Source organism: Drosophila ananassae, chromosome 2L (assembly GCF_017639315.1).
Source record: "Drosophila ananassae strain 14024-0371.13 chromosome 2L, ASM1763931v2, whole genome shotgun sequence".
NCBI lineage: Eukaryota > Metazoa > Arthropoda > Insecta > Diptera > Drosophilidae > Drosophila > Drosophila ananassae.
In genome coordinates, this window is record NC_057927.1 from 8372877 (window position 1) to 8387417 (window position 14541).

Genomic DNA, 14541 nt, shown 5'->3' on the forward strand with positions numbered 1-14541 from the left:
TACACACGATAAAATGGTGCTTTAGCTGAATTATTAGTAATCGTAAGACTTACCTTGATAGGGAAACAAAAACATAATTGCTCCAAAAATACCTAAGTTTACTTTTTACCCATTGGAACATCAGTTTTAAATTAATTTTTTAGGACTTATTTTTCTAGTGGTATTGAGGAGGTGCCACTTGTTTTTTACGTCTGGAGGAATGCAGTCGAGCATTTGAAATCTGAAATCTATTGGATACAAAGTGTTTTTAGCTCGCAACAAATCATGCTCACTTTCGAATACATTTAACATACCTACACTAGCACACAAATATACACACTGGCATACACTACATATTCTAAAAAAAAAAAAAACAAAACAAATTTTAAATAACTATAAAATTTACCCATATTTTTATTAATCGACGGTCAAATGAAAACTTTTAAATGGAACTTTTTAAGGCTATTTCGGCATAGAAGCAATTGGCGACTTTAATAACGATCGTATGTTACTCAATTTTACTTTAACGTTTTTAAACGCTTTTACAAGCTAAACCAACTAACAGAAAATGAATTTTAAATTAAAAGAGAAAACCTTAAACCGTTTTAAACTTTTTCCACTCACTGGCTTTTCAACTTATTTAGAACGAGACTTTTTTTTTATTTTCTATCAAAAATAATGTAAGAATAGTAGAGACGAGTTTAAGGATACTTCAGAGATAATGTATCAAAGATAACGAAAAAACAAAAAATTAAAATACAAATTAAAGTTTAAACGAAATGTAAAGGAACCAAAATCGAACGCTTCCCACGCAAAACCGATAATATTAAATTTTAGCAACATAAAAAAAAGGAAAATTAAGGAAATATGCAAAGCGTAATTAGGCAAAAACCGAGACAACATAACTAACAATCCAAAAATACATATACTAAACAAAAATATATACATATTTTACCGACACCAAGTCATCTGCTTATCTATAAATCTGTACTTTTAAGCCATTCTATACACTATACAGAATAAATTATTTTTAAAGTCAGCTGCTAAGGTGAAAAATCCCTAAAAGAATAGGAGGAATATCTTTACTTATGCCAAGTATCTTTACCACGCATTAACTAACCTATACCTATACTGTACTCTAAAAACTATCCTATTAATAATCCTGATTATCCTGATTGAACTGTCAACTGTATTCAAAGACACAAGCGAACATGTGAGACACATTTTGGGGGAACATTAAGCAAAGAACTTTGCAAATTGAATTTTAAACCAACAATATTTGCTCGGCAAATGTGTTAAAGTTAAACGTAAGCGTTAGCTATAAGGATAAAAATGCAATAAGAACGGTTTTTAAAAAGACTATTATACAACCTATATATATATACACCACGGAATATATCTATATAATTAATTAAATTAATTAATTCAGAATGGAATACTAAGCTTTTAACGCAATAATCAAATACCAACATACATATACTATATACATACATACATATATTTTAATAATTACTTGCGGGGCAACTAAATGCGGACTATATGGACTCTCCGATTGAGTTTAGACCCCCAATTCGTATACTGTTATAGCAGAGATATAGAAAGGAGGAATATTTAGAAGAATATTTAGTAGGGGGCACCCCCACTCACCAGTCAAAATGATATGGTGGCCGGGTGGGTGTCCCAACTAATTGATTTTCCCACCTTATATAGGAATATAAACAAAAATTACTGCAGTGCCATTTTAAATAGCTTCCGATAAGTATAATATATATATACACATAATAAAAACAAATACATTCGTACGTACTTACCTAGTATAGTGTGTCTATTTTTTAGTAACATCTAATAATATGAATTTACTTCATGAGAAACTCAAAAATAAATATTCTCATGATGAAGTATGTTCGTTATACTAGATGACTACTAAAAACTTTATGACACACTAGACACGCAATATAAACCAATAAAAAATAAATATAAAGATATATATATATACCTATTTAAAAAATATAATAAATATAAATTGTTATGAGCAAGAGTTCAAATTGCATTATGGTTATAAAAGAAGTAAAATGGAGACTCACAGTTAAACATTCACACACAACTAATTATTAACGCAAATGGAACAAAGTTGAACATATTTTGAATGCATGAACAATTTTTTGGGAAATTTTTGAAGCTTTTTTTTGTAAATAAGCGATGAACGACATTAATCGAATGCGTAATGGAGTGGCTGAGAATGAATATACAACATAAAACATACTATTACCATAAACCACGATAATAAAAGCATTATCTCCTGTAGCTAGGTATATTATTGAAAATTATGAAATCCCCAAACCAAAAATATCTATATCAAAATAACGAGAATTTTAAACAGCCCCGTACATAAACAGCAAACATATAGGCGCTATAATAATGTAACAACATCATTCGTACTTCGTACATCTAAAGAGCTTACCGAAAGAAGCAAAACTTAACCAAAAAGGATATAAAACTAGTATCTGTTAAAAATTTTGCGCTTGCGGGGAGAATTAAATAATGTACAATGACAAATATATTTACTAACAAATGTTATTTTTAACCAGTAACCAGGCAAGTCAGGTCCCGATCGATAATCTAGGAATCCAATTATTCAAAAAGGAGAACCCTTCATAACACAAGTATAATATCAGACATATGAATATTTTAAAGCAAAAATAATCCTAAGAAACAACATTGTATACAATGACTGCTAAAAACCGACAAATCGTATGAGAGAAAAACAAATAATATTTAATAATATTTCTGGTAATGAACCCTCGCCAGAGGCAGACAATATATACATTAATAAATAGGAGCGGGAGCCTGTACATTAAGTTAAACATTTTGCTAGCTACGATGAGCGACAAAAATGCATATACTTACAAGTATGTATCGGAACCTAAACTGAACAAAATAAAAGTAACAGATAATAAAGGACACACAGACCAAAAAAGTTACACCAGTCTTATGATTTTTTCCATGTGTATTTAGTGAAGTTTTCGTTTCTTACGTGCTAAAAAAAACACCTGTGAGTGCCATCCAAAATTCTTCTTCATACAAAAAACAATTACCGACTAGCTTAATATTGCGATCAACAAATAGGACGAGTACACAGAATACAATGACAACACGGCGACTATTTCTGCTACTTGTTCAGTCTTCTCTTGGCAAAGATCTGGTAGATGCCCAATCCGGCGGATAGGGTTCCGATGGCTCCCACTTGGAAGGTGGAGAGTTTTCCGCCCCAGAGGTATCCTTTTGGGAGAGTACTGACAGCGTGTACGAAGTCGAGAGAAATGCGAACAATGGAAACCAGCTCCAGGCGATGTTTGGCCAAGGTTTTGGCTTCTAGGCTGTAATTTTAATTTAATTTTTGATTATTTTTGTATGATTTAATTATCTGCTGTATGACTTACTCGCTTATGTTGCTGGTGCGGTTTAGTTTGTCTTGGTTTAGGGAAAAGTTCCTCATGGTCCTGAAAGGGACAAACTGTGATGAAGAATTGGAAGATTCGAAATATTCTGCATAGACGTACCTCATGAGATTCAGATATACAGACAACACCCAGAATATGGAGTTGACGTTGTCCCAGCTGTCTGCATTCTTCACATCTACTATTTTGTGCTCGGCCAGCCAGCAGACCTTCTCAATGGGATAATACAAAAGATCCACAATGTTTGCCGTCACCCCCAAAACAGCCATTACGCGATCCGGTTCATTTTCTCCCAATCCGTACTCCAAGGCATACTGAATCATGGGAATGTCGTCGATCAGCCGCAGGGTGGCCCTAGCTCCCGATATCTTAGAGCTGGCGGTGGCATAGCGCTTGGCCAGATCCGGATTCCGCTTGGCATGATATCCAGCCACCAGTTTGGCGCTGTAGCAAAGGGCCTTCATCACCTAATAAAATACAGAAATAAATAATTTTTTCAGAGTAACACTCAAATCCTGCGCATTTATTCAAGGGTTTTGTGTACTTTGTTTATCGGGGGAGCTGGCATTACATCTCATTGTTTACCTTAGCTTGACCCGGATCCGGAGGCACCAGCTTAGCCCGGCAATTTGTGAAATTGCTTGCTTGTCACAAAAAGATAAAATACTATCAGCGATAAAAAGAACACCACGAATGCCACAAGCATCTCGTTCGCTGGTTGTTGATGAACTGCAGCCGAAGGGTAGCAGTGGGAAGGTGTTGGGTGGCACCCACTGTTTATTCGCATTAATAGTGCAGTTTGTTTGCTTGGCCATCAATGAATTAGTTATTAGATGGGACTGGGAAGTGGCGGATCGCGTGTTCCTGGGGGATGCACGCACACACGTACCTTTCGCTCGTAACGTATTATCCGCTTTATCTGGCAGCGGGTTAACGGCTTGCCGGCTATAGTATTGAACATTATCTTGAGTCAATCGGCGACGAATGCCAACTGATAAGAGACGCGAAACCAAGCCATTGCAAAACACTGAAAGAAGTAAGGCAAGGTCCACGCGTCTGAGACACTTCCTCATGCTCCGGCCGAGACCTCAAATATGCAACAACCATGTATGTTGAAAACCAGTTGGTTAGGTTCCGCCTTTTTAAATATCAATCGAGCCCCCCAACGGAACGGGTCAAAAATGCCACGAAGCATTTTGGAAAACAAACAATTGGATAAACAATCGCTTAGGAAAAAAACGTAAACAAAACAGGTGTGCGGCGAATTACATGGGAATGTACTTGGCGAGTGGGGGAGTGCTATATTACCTTATCTCGGCCTCCATAGGAATCGATAATATCACAGAATTCGTTAACAAACTTTGTTGTGCTGCCCATGACTTGTGCTCGGTGAAAGGAACCGTTTAATAACAGGCAAAAACTCGAACTGAAATGACAACAGAAGAAATTGCGGTTCGCGGTCGGGGTACGATATCAACAACATCAAGGGCGAAGTTCCCAAGTGATGCCTTTTTCTGGAGGTTATAGCTAAAAAGGACTTATCTCTATTATCATAAGTGAATTAGCAAAGAGTGAGAAGATATATTATGAATCTTGTATATACATTTAATTAATAAAACTGTATCCAATCTTCGAGTAGGATATATTAAAGAGATTTTTTTCTCTGGCTATGCAACTAGATGTAGTCAAGTGAAAATATTATGTCTGGCAAGATTTGTAAAAATATTAAATTACTAAAATAGGGTATTAGATCTTCGGCTTTCCTAAAGTTAGCTAAAGGAAAAACATATGATGCCATCACTGAACACAACAAATGGCAATCAGCTGTTCCGGCCGAGCACTACTTGGCCGTGATACCTTTCCTGTCTGGTCACACTGCGCGGGATTTTCAACAGCCGGCGCTGCCCAGCACTGAAATTGGACGCATAGCTGGACGGGATCAGGATACGGAGACGGAGAAGGATTTGGACGAAACCATGAGCTTGCCCAGCGCTAGCAGCAGCAGTAGCCATGCCCACGCCCTTGCCGCGTCGCCCGTCTACAGCAACAACACCAGCAGCAAGTCGAGTACGGGCAACAAAACCTCGAAGACATCGTCGAAAAACGATTTGTTACGCTGCGCCGTAGGCCTGCTCTTAAAGCAGAAAAATTACGTGGTAAGTGATTAAATATATAAATCAACTGCATTGTTACCATCAATTGTGTTTACACAGAGCCACGAACGTTTTCGCCGCTCCGACTTTCTTTTGCTGCAAAACAAACAACAGTTTGCCGTCGACAAAATGCTGGACTCGGATTTGCATGGAGGCAATAGCTTCACCTATTCCAACGTCCAGGTTATTACCAACAACCAGCATACAGTGGACCAGCAGTTCGGACGCTTTTCGGCGTTTGTTGAGTCTCAAACGGAATCGCTGCGTTTGGAGATGAAGCGCTTCTACGGACCTATGCTATGCCACTTTTATCTGGACTTACTGAAGGCTCGTGAACCCCGGGGAGCTGTGGATCTGCTTCGCAAATATGCTCATCTAGTGGCACCTGTGGATTTGTACGACGCACCCCCACCCACCAAAATCAATGGTTGCTCCACAGCCGCCACTGAGAATGCCCTACACATACGGTTTGCGCGGGAAGCTCAGGACACTGGTGACACAGAGTTGGACTACTTTATGCGCCTGGTACAGATCCTGAGTGGCTGCACTAGGCTGGAAACGGCCGAGGCCGATGACACGGTGGCTCATTTCCGGTCATCCAAGTACGAGTTGCATACTTCGGCCCAGGTGGTGGATAGGATTTGTTCGTATCTCCAGCGGCGGGGCCATGTCCTGATAATGAACCTGCTATACACCTGGCTGCATGTCCACATCGTGGAGAACGAGCAGCGAACCTTTACGGAGGATCACTTGCTGGGCCTAACGGACGAGCTGGATGGCGACGAAGCAGAAGATGACGTCGCTCATGTGGCTCCCCCGCTTATAGTCAACCCCCGAGTACAGGATCACAAGCCCAGTAAGTCCAGTAGCGAAAAGTCTAACCGAAAGCGGCCCGCTGAGGAGTCAACCATAAAACTGGAATCCGAAATCAAGCAGGAGCTGAACCCCGAAGAAGCCCCTTCGACTAGCAAATCCCAACTTAATGTAGAAGCCTGCCTAGAAAACCTCAAATCAGCAACCGCAAACATACTGAAAGCTCAAGTGGAGCTTCCGCGATTTCTCAGGATTAGTGAGCGTACCAGGGGCCTCTCCGCGGCGCATTTGGACGCCAGCGAATGTCACATGGTGGCAGGGTTCAATAACTCCGCTGTACAGGTGTGGCAACTTAATCAGCACAGCTGTCGGGGAAAGAGTCTCTACAGACGTTACCCCGAAAGGCAGTGCCCCTGGGAACTGAATAACTGCACAGATGAAGAGGAAACGGAAAAGGATACAGAGGAGGAGGACGACGAGGAACTGGACACAAAGTGCTCCGAGGAGGAGCGGAGGGAACGCAACAGAGCCAGACACTGCAAATACACAGACAACTCCTAGTAAGTTCAACGTAGAATCACATTTTTAGTTAAAATATTGATCCGTTTGATGTATTCCTCATCCTTTAGCAACGAATTTGGAGGCCTGCAGCTCCGTGGACACACGAGAGGTGTCACTGACGTGCGCTTCTCTGCCCACTACCCCCTTATGTACAGTGTATCCAAAGACGCTACCATGCGGTGCTGGCGGGCGCATAACCTTCAATGCGCCGCCATCTACAGAAGTCACAATTACCCGATCTGGTGCCTGGATGAGAGTCCCACGGGCCAGTATGTGGTAACTGGATCCAAGGACTTAAGTGCTCGCTTATGGTCGCTGGAGCGAGAACATGCGCTTATTATCTACGCAGGACACACGCAGGACGTGGAAGTAAGTTTATAATAGTTTGAGTTTCTATAATTTCTGTTAAAAACTATTTTTGTTTCAGTGCGTTTCCTTTCACCCTAATGGCAACTATATAGCTACCGGATCGGCTGATCACTCAGTGAGGCTATGGTGTGCCACCAGCGGAAAGCTTATGCGCGTTTTTGCTGATTGCCGGCAAGCAGTCACTCAGCTGGCCTTCAGCCCGGATGGCAAAATGCTGGCCGCCGCTGGCGAGGAGACAAAGGTTCGCATCTTCGACCTGGCCGCAGGAGCGCAGCTGGCTGAGCTCAAAGATCACACAGCCAGCGTAAGTTCCATCTCGTGGAGTGTCCACAACCAGCACCTGGCTACGGCCTGCAGTGATGGCAGCTTGCGATTGTGGGACATCAAGAAACTCTCTCCCATGGGGTAAGTAATAAATGTAGTTATTTAAATCACACACATTATATTTCATATTTTTTCCTCCATTAAGGGAAAGCAACAGCGCTGGGAGCTCATCCTCTTCATCATCATCAACTACAACGAATCGAGTGCTAACTCTCAATAGTTCCTGCCAGCGTCTGGTGAATGTGTTCTACGGGCGCAGCAAGACGCTTTACTGCATCGGCACCTGAACCATTAGGAATTAAACTGGAACCCGAAATTGCAAAAGAAGCAGACTGCATGAAGATGGTTTATGTTTGAAAATAATTTATTTGTAATAAGTCTGTAAAATATTACTGTTACAATCGTGTGAAACAACTTGTCTTTGCTTATCTTTTCTCCTTCGCTATACATATAAATAATTGATTCCATCATCTCAATAACAATCAGTGATGTTTCCCAACAAGATCTGCTTTCCAAGACACAGCTTCTTTGTTTCCGATAGCTTAATAGTGGAATAAAATTATTTGATTACAGTATGAAGTCTACTAGCGCATCGTCAAGAAACAATTGATTTTGTTACAAAAAATTAAAAACTGATAAGAGAGATACACAAATTTCTTTGTAAATATTCAATAAACTATGAAGAGTAACCAAATTCAAAATAGATAAATCTTGAAATAGATCTATAAATTAAAATATAAGATGAACTAGGATGTTTCTTTTTCGAAAGTAACATGAAAGTGATTCAACGAGAGCGATAGTTAGCCTAGAATATAAAATTGTAAACTAAAAATGGCTTAAATAATCTCCACTAAAAACTGACGATGCGTTCAAGGACATGCAACTGCACGGCATAATTTTAAAATTTCGGTTTTAAGATTTTTGGGCTTATATTCGTCACATAGTTATGTACAATTTTAAACAAATTTGGACAGTCACACAGCCCTCTGGGACATTGACAAACATGATACTTAGACTAAATTAATATAATATAATAGATGGAGCTGGATCCGCATACATCCTACTTGGATCTATGCTGTACACAAAACTGATGAAACAACTTTAAACCTGAATTCTTGAAAATATTCTTAAGCGATATTGTCTGAGCTATTAGTTTCCGAACAAACAAAAACGTACTTTCTTTCGACTTAAAATTAACTATTCTATAGGGTGTATGATGATTAGGAGCGGACAGATTATAAATAATAAATAGGTTGTAGTACGCATGGGGGTCCTATTAGTCCTATTTTTTGACAGAACGACGTACCCCGACTCTCGCTCCTTTTGCTCCGTGCTTCGTGCGATCAGGAAATTGAGTATAAGATTTAAGCTATAACGAGTAAATGAGCATCTCATCATATTCTCCGGACAGGGGCTTTCCTATCGTTTGTGACGTCCTCGCATAAACTGTAAGGTCTTGGCCATCAGAGGAGCCTTTTTGGAGCGCATTGGAGCGGCAGCTGTTGGATAAACAAAGAGCAGTTGGTTAACTTAGTTTTCTTAAGGATAACACGTAAACAGAGAGGGCAGGCTTTCCTCCAGAGTGAGGTTTTCCGTAGCCCTGATTGTTCAACACTTTCTTCTTAGCGTTCCTGAGAACTTGAAAGGCCCCAAAGGGTCACACTCGTCCTTAAAAAAACCAAAAAAATCATAAAGCTTTTAGAAGCAACTTCATTGGTATCCTTTTTATTAGGGGCATGCAAGATAAAACTGCTCTGGGTTCGTCATAATCCGTCCTGGTATTTTCCCATACCACATCCTTGAACTCACCGACTTGCGCTGTGTCGCGGGCAGCGGCCAGGACCCTTAGCCGGGCATCGCCCACCTTGGCGGCGTTAGGTGTGACACTGGAGAGCGACGCCACTCGGGCGGCCGGCGTGGCAATCAACTTGCCCCTAGTGCCGAACTGCTCCTGCTTTCGCTGGACGCTGCGCGGCGGTTTCACCATCGAGTCTACAAAAGCCAACTGGGTCTTCCGCACCGGAGCCTCGCTAATCTTCTGAGAGGCCTTGATGCTCTCGGCCAGGCTGCTGAGCTTGCGCTCCTTTTCCTCCTGGCAGCGCTACAAGAGGATTACAGACCATTTCTTAGTTTTGGGGGGTTATATGTATTAGAGGGATATAGATATCCCTACCAGGAACATTTCTCGCCACGTCTCCATCTCCTCGCGCTGCTGGCTGCGACAGTGTCGCTGAACGTGCTGTTTCCACAGGACATCGCTGTCGTCCATCAAATACGGATTGTATTCCTCGAAATTGAGCAGTTGCTGGGGCGTAGCGCGTTCCAAAACCGGACGGAGCAGATCAAAGGGCACTCCACCCGTGAACTCCAGTCCTGGGATAAATATACATTAGATTGGCTTCTACAATAACCAATGATGTGATTTTTTTTTGGGCAGGATGGATGGGTTAGTAAAGGAAATGCAGGGATGATGAATTTTTTTAATGGCGCTGTGCGGATATATTTGTGGAATCTTTTGTTTTTAACAAATGAAACAAATTTTGTTGGTAACATTTCAAATTATATTTCTATAATTTTAATATTGTCGTCACCTTATAGATCTTACCATCAATGTTCTTTTGAAGAACACGAATACACAGGTTGAAGAGGGAGGGCACCTGCAGAATTTGTCCGGTTCTGACACCTGAATAGATCTTGGTACTAAAGGATGCAAAATTATTAATATTTAATGGTCATATAGAAGTAAGAGATGATGAAATAATACCGCATGGTTTTGGAAGAGATTCCCTGAGCCAGTGCCTCGGATTCGTTGAAATAGCGGGAGGGCTGCGGCCTCTGGGATCCACCCTGGTTGAATACCACATCCATTACTGTTTGATTCAAGGGCATGGGCTTGTAGTTGTTAGAAATGGTGGGCAGTTCCAGGGCAATGCTTGGATCCAAGGGCTCTAGTTTGGCTGTGGGAGCCAGCAGCTCAGGTTTCTAAATTAAATAAAAATGTAATTGTGGTTGGGAAAGATTAATGATGTTAATACTTTTGTGGAGGTTGGCTTTATAATGGGGATAGGGATGCTCCCCAAGGTTGCTGATGCCGTGGTGCTTGGGTTAGAAGATGGGGCTGGCACTGTCGTCGGTTTTGGGGCCAACTTGTTCTTGCTACTACTGTGACTGCTCTTCTTGCTGCTCATGGGCACATTAAGCATGCCGAGTACGTCGTCAAAGTTGGCCCCCATGCTGGAATCGAAGCCATCGGCAGAGTCCTCCTCGGATTTGGCTTTGATTTTTGGTATCTTGGCCTTTTGCGCATCTTCCTCGGTGCGCGTCGGACTGTGAGAGCGCTTGGCTGACTTTGAGGATGATGACTTATGCTTGCTATGCTTCTCTTTGGACGACTTATCCTAAATGAAAGCAAAGTGATAAGATTTTTAAAACATTAAACAAAAACGGATAGGACAACTTACCTTATCATGCTTGGATTTGGTCGGCTCGACTTTGTGGCTCTCAGATTTGCTGCTCTTGTGACCACTGCTGCTGCTGGATCTGCTAGCGTCCTTGGACTTGTGCTCACCATTCGATTTTTTTTCGCTGTGTGTCTTTGGCTCTTTTATCTCCTTGGGCTCCTTCGACTCCTTTGCTTCCTTACTCTTCTCCTTATCTTTCTTTTCGTGCCGACTACTCTTGTGCTTGTGCTTCTCGTCGCCAGACTTGCTCTTCGAGTGACTCTTGCTCTTCTCGCGCTTGGAACTTTTGGAGCTGTCCTCATCCTTGGACCTTCTATGCGTGCTACCATTTGGATCTTCGCCAATTGACAGGTTGCTGCCCTTGTTCTCTTGCTCTGGGTCCTCGTTGCTGGGACGACGCCCGTTGGACTTGCTCAGTTCCTCCTCGGTGGCTGGCTCTGGTACGGGCTCCTCGACAGCCACCACCATGGCCTTCCACTTGGTGACTAGCGTTTTGGCCGCAACACCAACCTCACCGTTGATTTTGCGCAGGGAGTTCACCGTTTTTCCAATGCCGGTCTCCTGCAAGTGCTCAAATTTGATCGGCAGATTGAACAGTTTGGTAACGCAGTGCAACAGCTGTGTGGATGGTGAAACAGAAACAGGTAGACCGAGATTAGGAGATGTGATTAACGGCAAGCAGGTGCAACGGTATGAGATACACACTGGTGACCTTGGGGAATTTCGCATAATGCCTTGAGCTTAATTTGAAGTTGGGGGATTGGCAGACAGGGAGAAAGGGTAAAAGGACAGGGCAAGGGTGAAATACACTCACCCGTTTTTCGTCCTCGCCATGCTTTTCGATGCTGCGCTGGTAGTGGCGCACGACATCCACAAGATTGTTGGTGGAGGACATTGCTGCTGCTCCCGGGTACGTTGCTTTAGATGCCAAGCCTTTATTGCAAATTAGATGGTCAGTTAAACCGAAAGTAAGGCAAAAAAATGGCACGCAAGCAGCCTCGTTGATTTTTCCAGTTTACTACTTGCACGTCCCCAGGTAAACACACACACGTACTTTCACACAAATAAGGGCTTAGGCCCAAGCACACACACACACACAAGATGTAGAGGCTGCCTCCGATCGCGAGGCTAGTTTCCTTATTTTTATTTCAACGCATAACGGCTGGATTTATCAATTAATTTCCGTTTTTCTTGCCAGCAATGGCAGCTAAATGAGAATTGCTTTTGTTTGCGTGGCGCTTGCCAACACTGGAAGGTCAACAGCTGACACCAGTGATAGTGTGCCCAGCTAACGCAAATTCCCTTTGCGTTTTTGATCAGATGTTTCAGGGCCTGCGTCTAATTTCTTTTACATGGCGCCTTAAGTGTAGTCTAGCTTAAATTGTTTATTAAGACTTAAAATCATGTCCGACGACGATTGTGATATTTTCAGTGCAGCGCGCAAGCGGGCCCCAAAAAAAGGTAAGGCTAAACTGGATCCATACTGGGGGAATCATAATAACTCTCTTCCATTTAAGCTTTGCCAAAGGAATTATCCAATTCCTTTAACGATTCCATCTCCTCGGAGGTCGACTACGATTTCTTGGCCGACACCACTATTACAACGAAAGGAAAGAAGGCTGGACGAGAGAGGAAGACAAAGCCGCCGAAGGAACCGCTCGCTCAGGAAACTAACGAAGTGGGAAAAGATGTATTTGTTCCCCCAGAGCCTGTCCAGACTGAGGCTTCTCCACGCTGCCTGTCGCCTGTGTCACAGTTGTTGTTGGAAATGGAGAAAACACAGGATAGTGCACCAAAAAAGCGGGGGAAAAAGAAAGTTGGGATAGAGGAAAATGTGGAAACGCCATGTGTCGTTGGCCCAGTAGCGAGGCGCACACGCTCGTCACTGGGCAAGACAATTCCTGAACCTGTCATAGAGCAGCCCATTGACAATATAACTGCTTCGGCTCCAAATAAGCCCCAAAAAAGAGCCTCGCGGGCCAATAAAAGAACTTCACAACCTACAAACGCTGAGAAAGAACCGATACCTGCCTCTGCATTACATATCATTGCGCCGGTAAATCAATTTCTTTAATTCATTTAATGCACAATTATCTTAGGTTTGAAATTAACAGATTATGATTCATAACACTCGCCGCGAGCAATTAGCTGAAAAGGCAGCGCGTTCCCAAGTGATTGACAGCGTAGATCTTGTGTCAGCGGTGGTGCCCAGGGTGGAGGGATTCGTAAGTGTACCTCTTCTTGATCTTCCAAGATCAAGAGACTCACTTAAAATATTATTAACTATTTTTGTAGGTTAATCTAGATTCGGATGATGAAGCGCCAGCCGCTGTGCCTGAAGAAGATTCAAATCCATTCGAAGATGAGAATCCCACAAAGGAAGTAGCCGTATCATGGTATGCAATATTAGAGCATAAATTATGAAGTTCCTAACTTGAAACCCTGTAATACTTGTAGGCTGGGCGAGATACAGATTTATAAATTGCGTCGGCATCAGAAGTTCCAGCATATGTTTGAGGAAGTGGCCAAACGCAACAATGTAGCTGTCGAGGATGTGTCAATTGACATGTATTACAAATTCGTCGAACCTGATGATACACCTCATAGTATTGGCCTTGAAAGCTTCCACACACTCAGTCAGTTTCAACCAGAAACATTTTATTTTTAATATATTAAAGAATATATTTGCAGCTGGTCATATCAACAAAACGAACAACAACGATTGTAGAAAGACTGATTCTAAGAATAAGTATAATCACCAAAATTTAATAAAGAAACCAAGAAAATTCCAAGTTAAAGTGCAGTCGGATAAGTGGAAGCATCCCATGGTAATGGTCATGAAGAAAACCGATCCATTCAAAATATTGTACATTAAATGCGCCGAAGAACTTAACATTTCTGCTCGTCTCGTCTCGCTATTGTAAGTATTGATGGTCCGAATTCAAAGCCAAGTTTAAAACGATTTACAACTATTATTTTGTAGTTTTGATGGCGATCTGTTGGATCCAGACGATACACCCGTTAAACAGGATATGGAGGGCAATGAAATAATTGATCTCCACTACAAGTCCTAGGTTAATGTAGATTTAATTCTATATTTAAGTTGAAAATTTATTTTTGCATATTTATTTATTTTAACTTAATTTTTTTCTTGAGATTCTGTGTCTAAATTAAAGCTGGCTTTGTAGAATATTTATTCTTCGGTGTGTGGAATTTGAAACTAAGGAATATTTCCCCAAGTAGAGCAGCGGGCAACTTCCAAAAAACCCTCAAGCATTCATTATACACCCCTAATATTTTGTTTATCTAGCATATAGAGCGCACTCATACTCTGGAGTTGAGCGCTAGAAACAGATCCCAAATGGTTGTTTATATTGACATGGCAGGATGCTGCTGCTGCTCTGGAGTTTTCCATCTGCGGGG

At 41.8% G+C, this 14541-nt stretch overlaps 4 protein-coding genes across 6 annotated transcripts; 2 read left to right on the plus strand and 2 right to left on the minus strand.

Annotated features, from left to right (window-relative positions):
- Positions 1-2968: 2968 nt before the first annotated feature.
- LOC6499776 (peroxisomal membrane protein 11C) lies at positions 2969-4953 on the minus strand. 3 transcript variants are annotated; one of them, XM_001953905.4, is made up of 4 exons: positions 4746-4953; positions 3540-3904; positions 3420-3479; positions 2969-3356 (listed from the first exon to the last, which is right to left on the minus strand). In XM_001953905.4, the coding sequence occupies exons 1-4, from the start codon at positions 4812-4814 to the stop codon at positions 3149-3151; spliced, it is 702 nt and encodes a 233-aa protein (XP_001953941.1). In that variant the 5' UTR covers positions 4815-4953; the 3' UTR covers positions 2969-3148. The 3 variants fall into 3 exon arrangements, with proteins under 3 accessions (XP_001953941.1, XP_032311388.1, XP_014766223.1); XM_032455497.2 differs by lacking the exon at positions 4746-4953 and adding an exon at positions 4327-4413; XM_014910737.3 differs by lacking the exon at positions 4746-4953 and adding an exon at positions 4023-4178.
- A 322-nt stretch (positions 4954-5275) lies between these two features.
- Positions 5276-8071, plus strand: LOC6500799 (transcription initiation factor TFIID subunit 5). Its single transcript, XM_001953906.4, has 5 exons — positions 5276-5593; positions 5651-6963; positions 7033-7333; positions 7392-7738; positions 7803-8071. Exons 1-5 carry the CDS (start codon positions 5414-5416, stop codon positions 7942-7944), a joined length of 2283 nt encoding a protein of 760 aa, XP_001953942.2. The 5' UTR covers positions 5276-5413; the 3' UTR covers positions 7945-8071.
- LOC6499775 (transcription elongation factor B polypeptide 3) lies at positions 8004-12372 on the minus strand. Its single transcript, XM_001953907.4, has 8 exons — positions 11933-12372; positions 11119-11736; positions 10693-11055; positions 10422-10639; positions 10263-10357; positions 9831-10030; positions 9467-9758; positions 8004-9156 (listed from the first exon to the last, which is right to left on the minus strand). Exons 1-8 carry the CDS (start codon positions 12011-12013, stop codon positions 9077-9079), a joined length of 1947 nt encoding a protein of 648 aa, XP_001953943.1. The 5' UTR covers positions 12014-12372; the 3' UTR covers positions 8004-9076.
- A 30-nt stretch (positions 12373-12402) lies between these two features.
- LOC6500800 (uncharacterized protein CG4449) lies at positions 12403-14310 on the plus strand. Its single transcript, XM_001953908.4, has 7 exons — positions 12403-12579; positions 12636-13174; positions 13233-13343; positions 13414-13514; positions 13576-13754; positions 13810-14038; positions 14102-14310. The coding sequence occupies exons 1-7, from the start codon at positions 12522-12524 to the stop codon at positions 14190-14192; spliced, it is 1308 nt and encodes a 435-aa protein (XP_001953944.1). The 5' UTR covers positions 12403-12521; the 3' UTR covers positions 14193-14310.
- Positions 14311-14541: the final 231 nt, after the last annotated feature.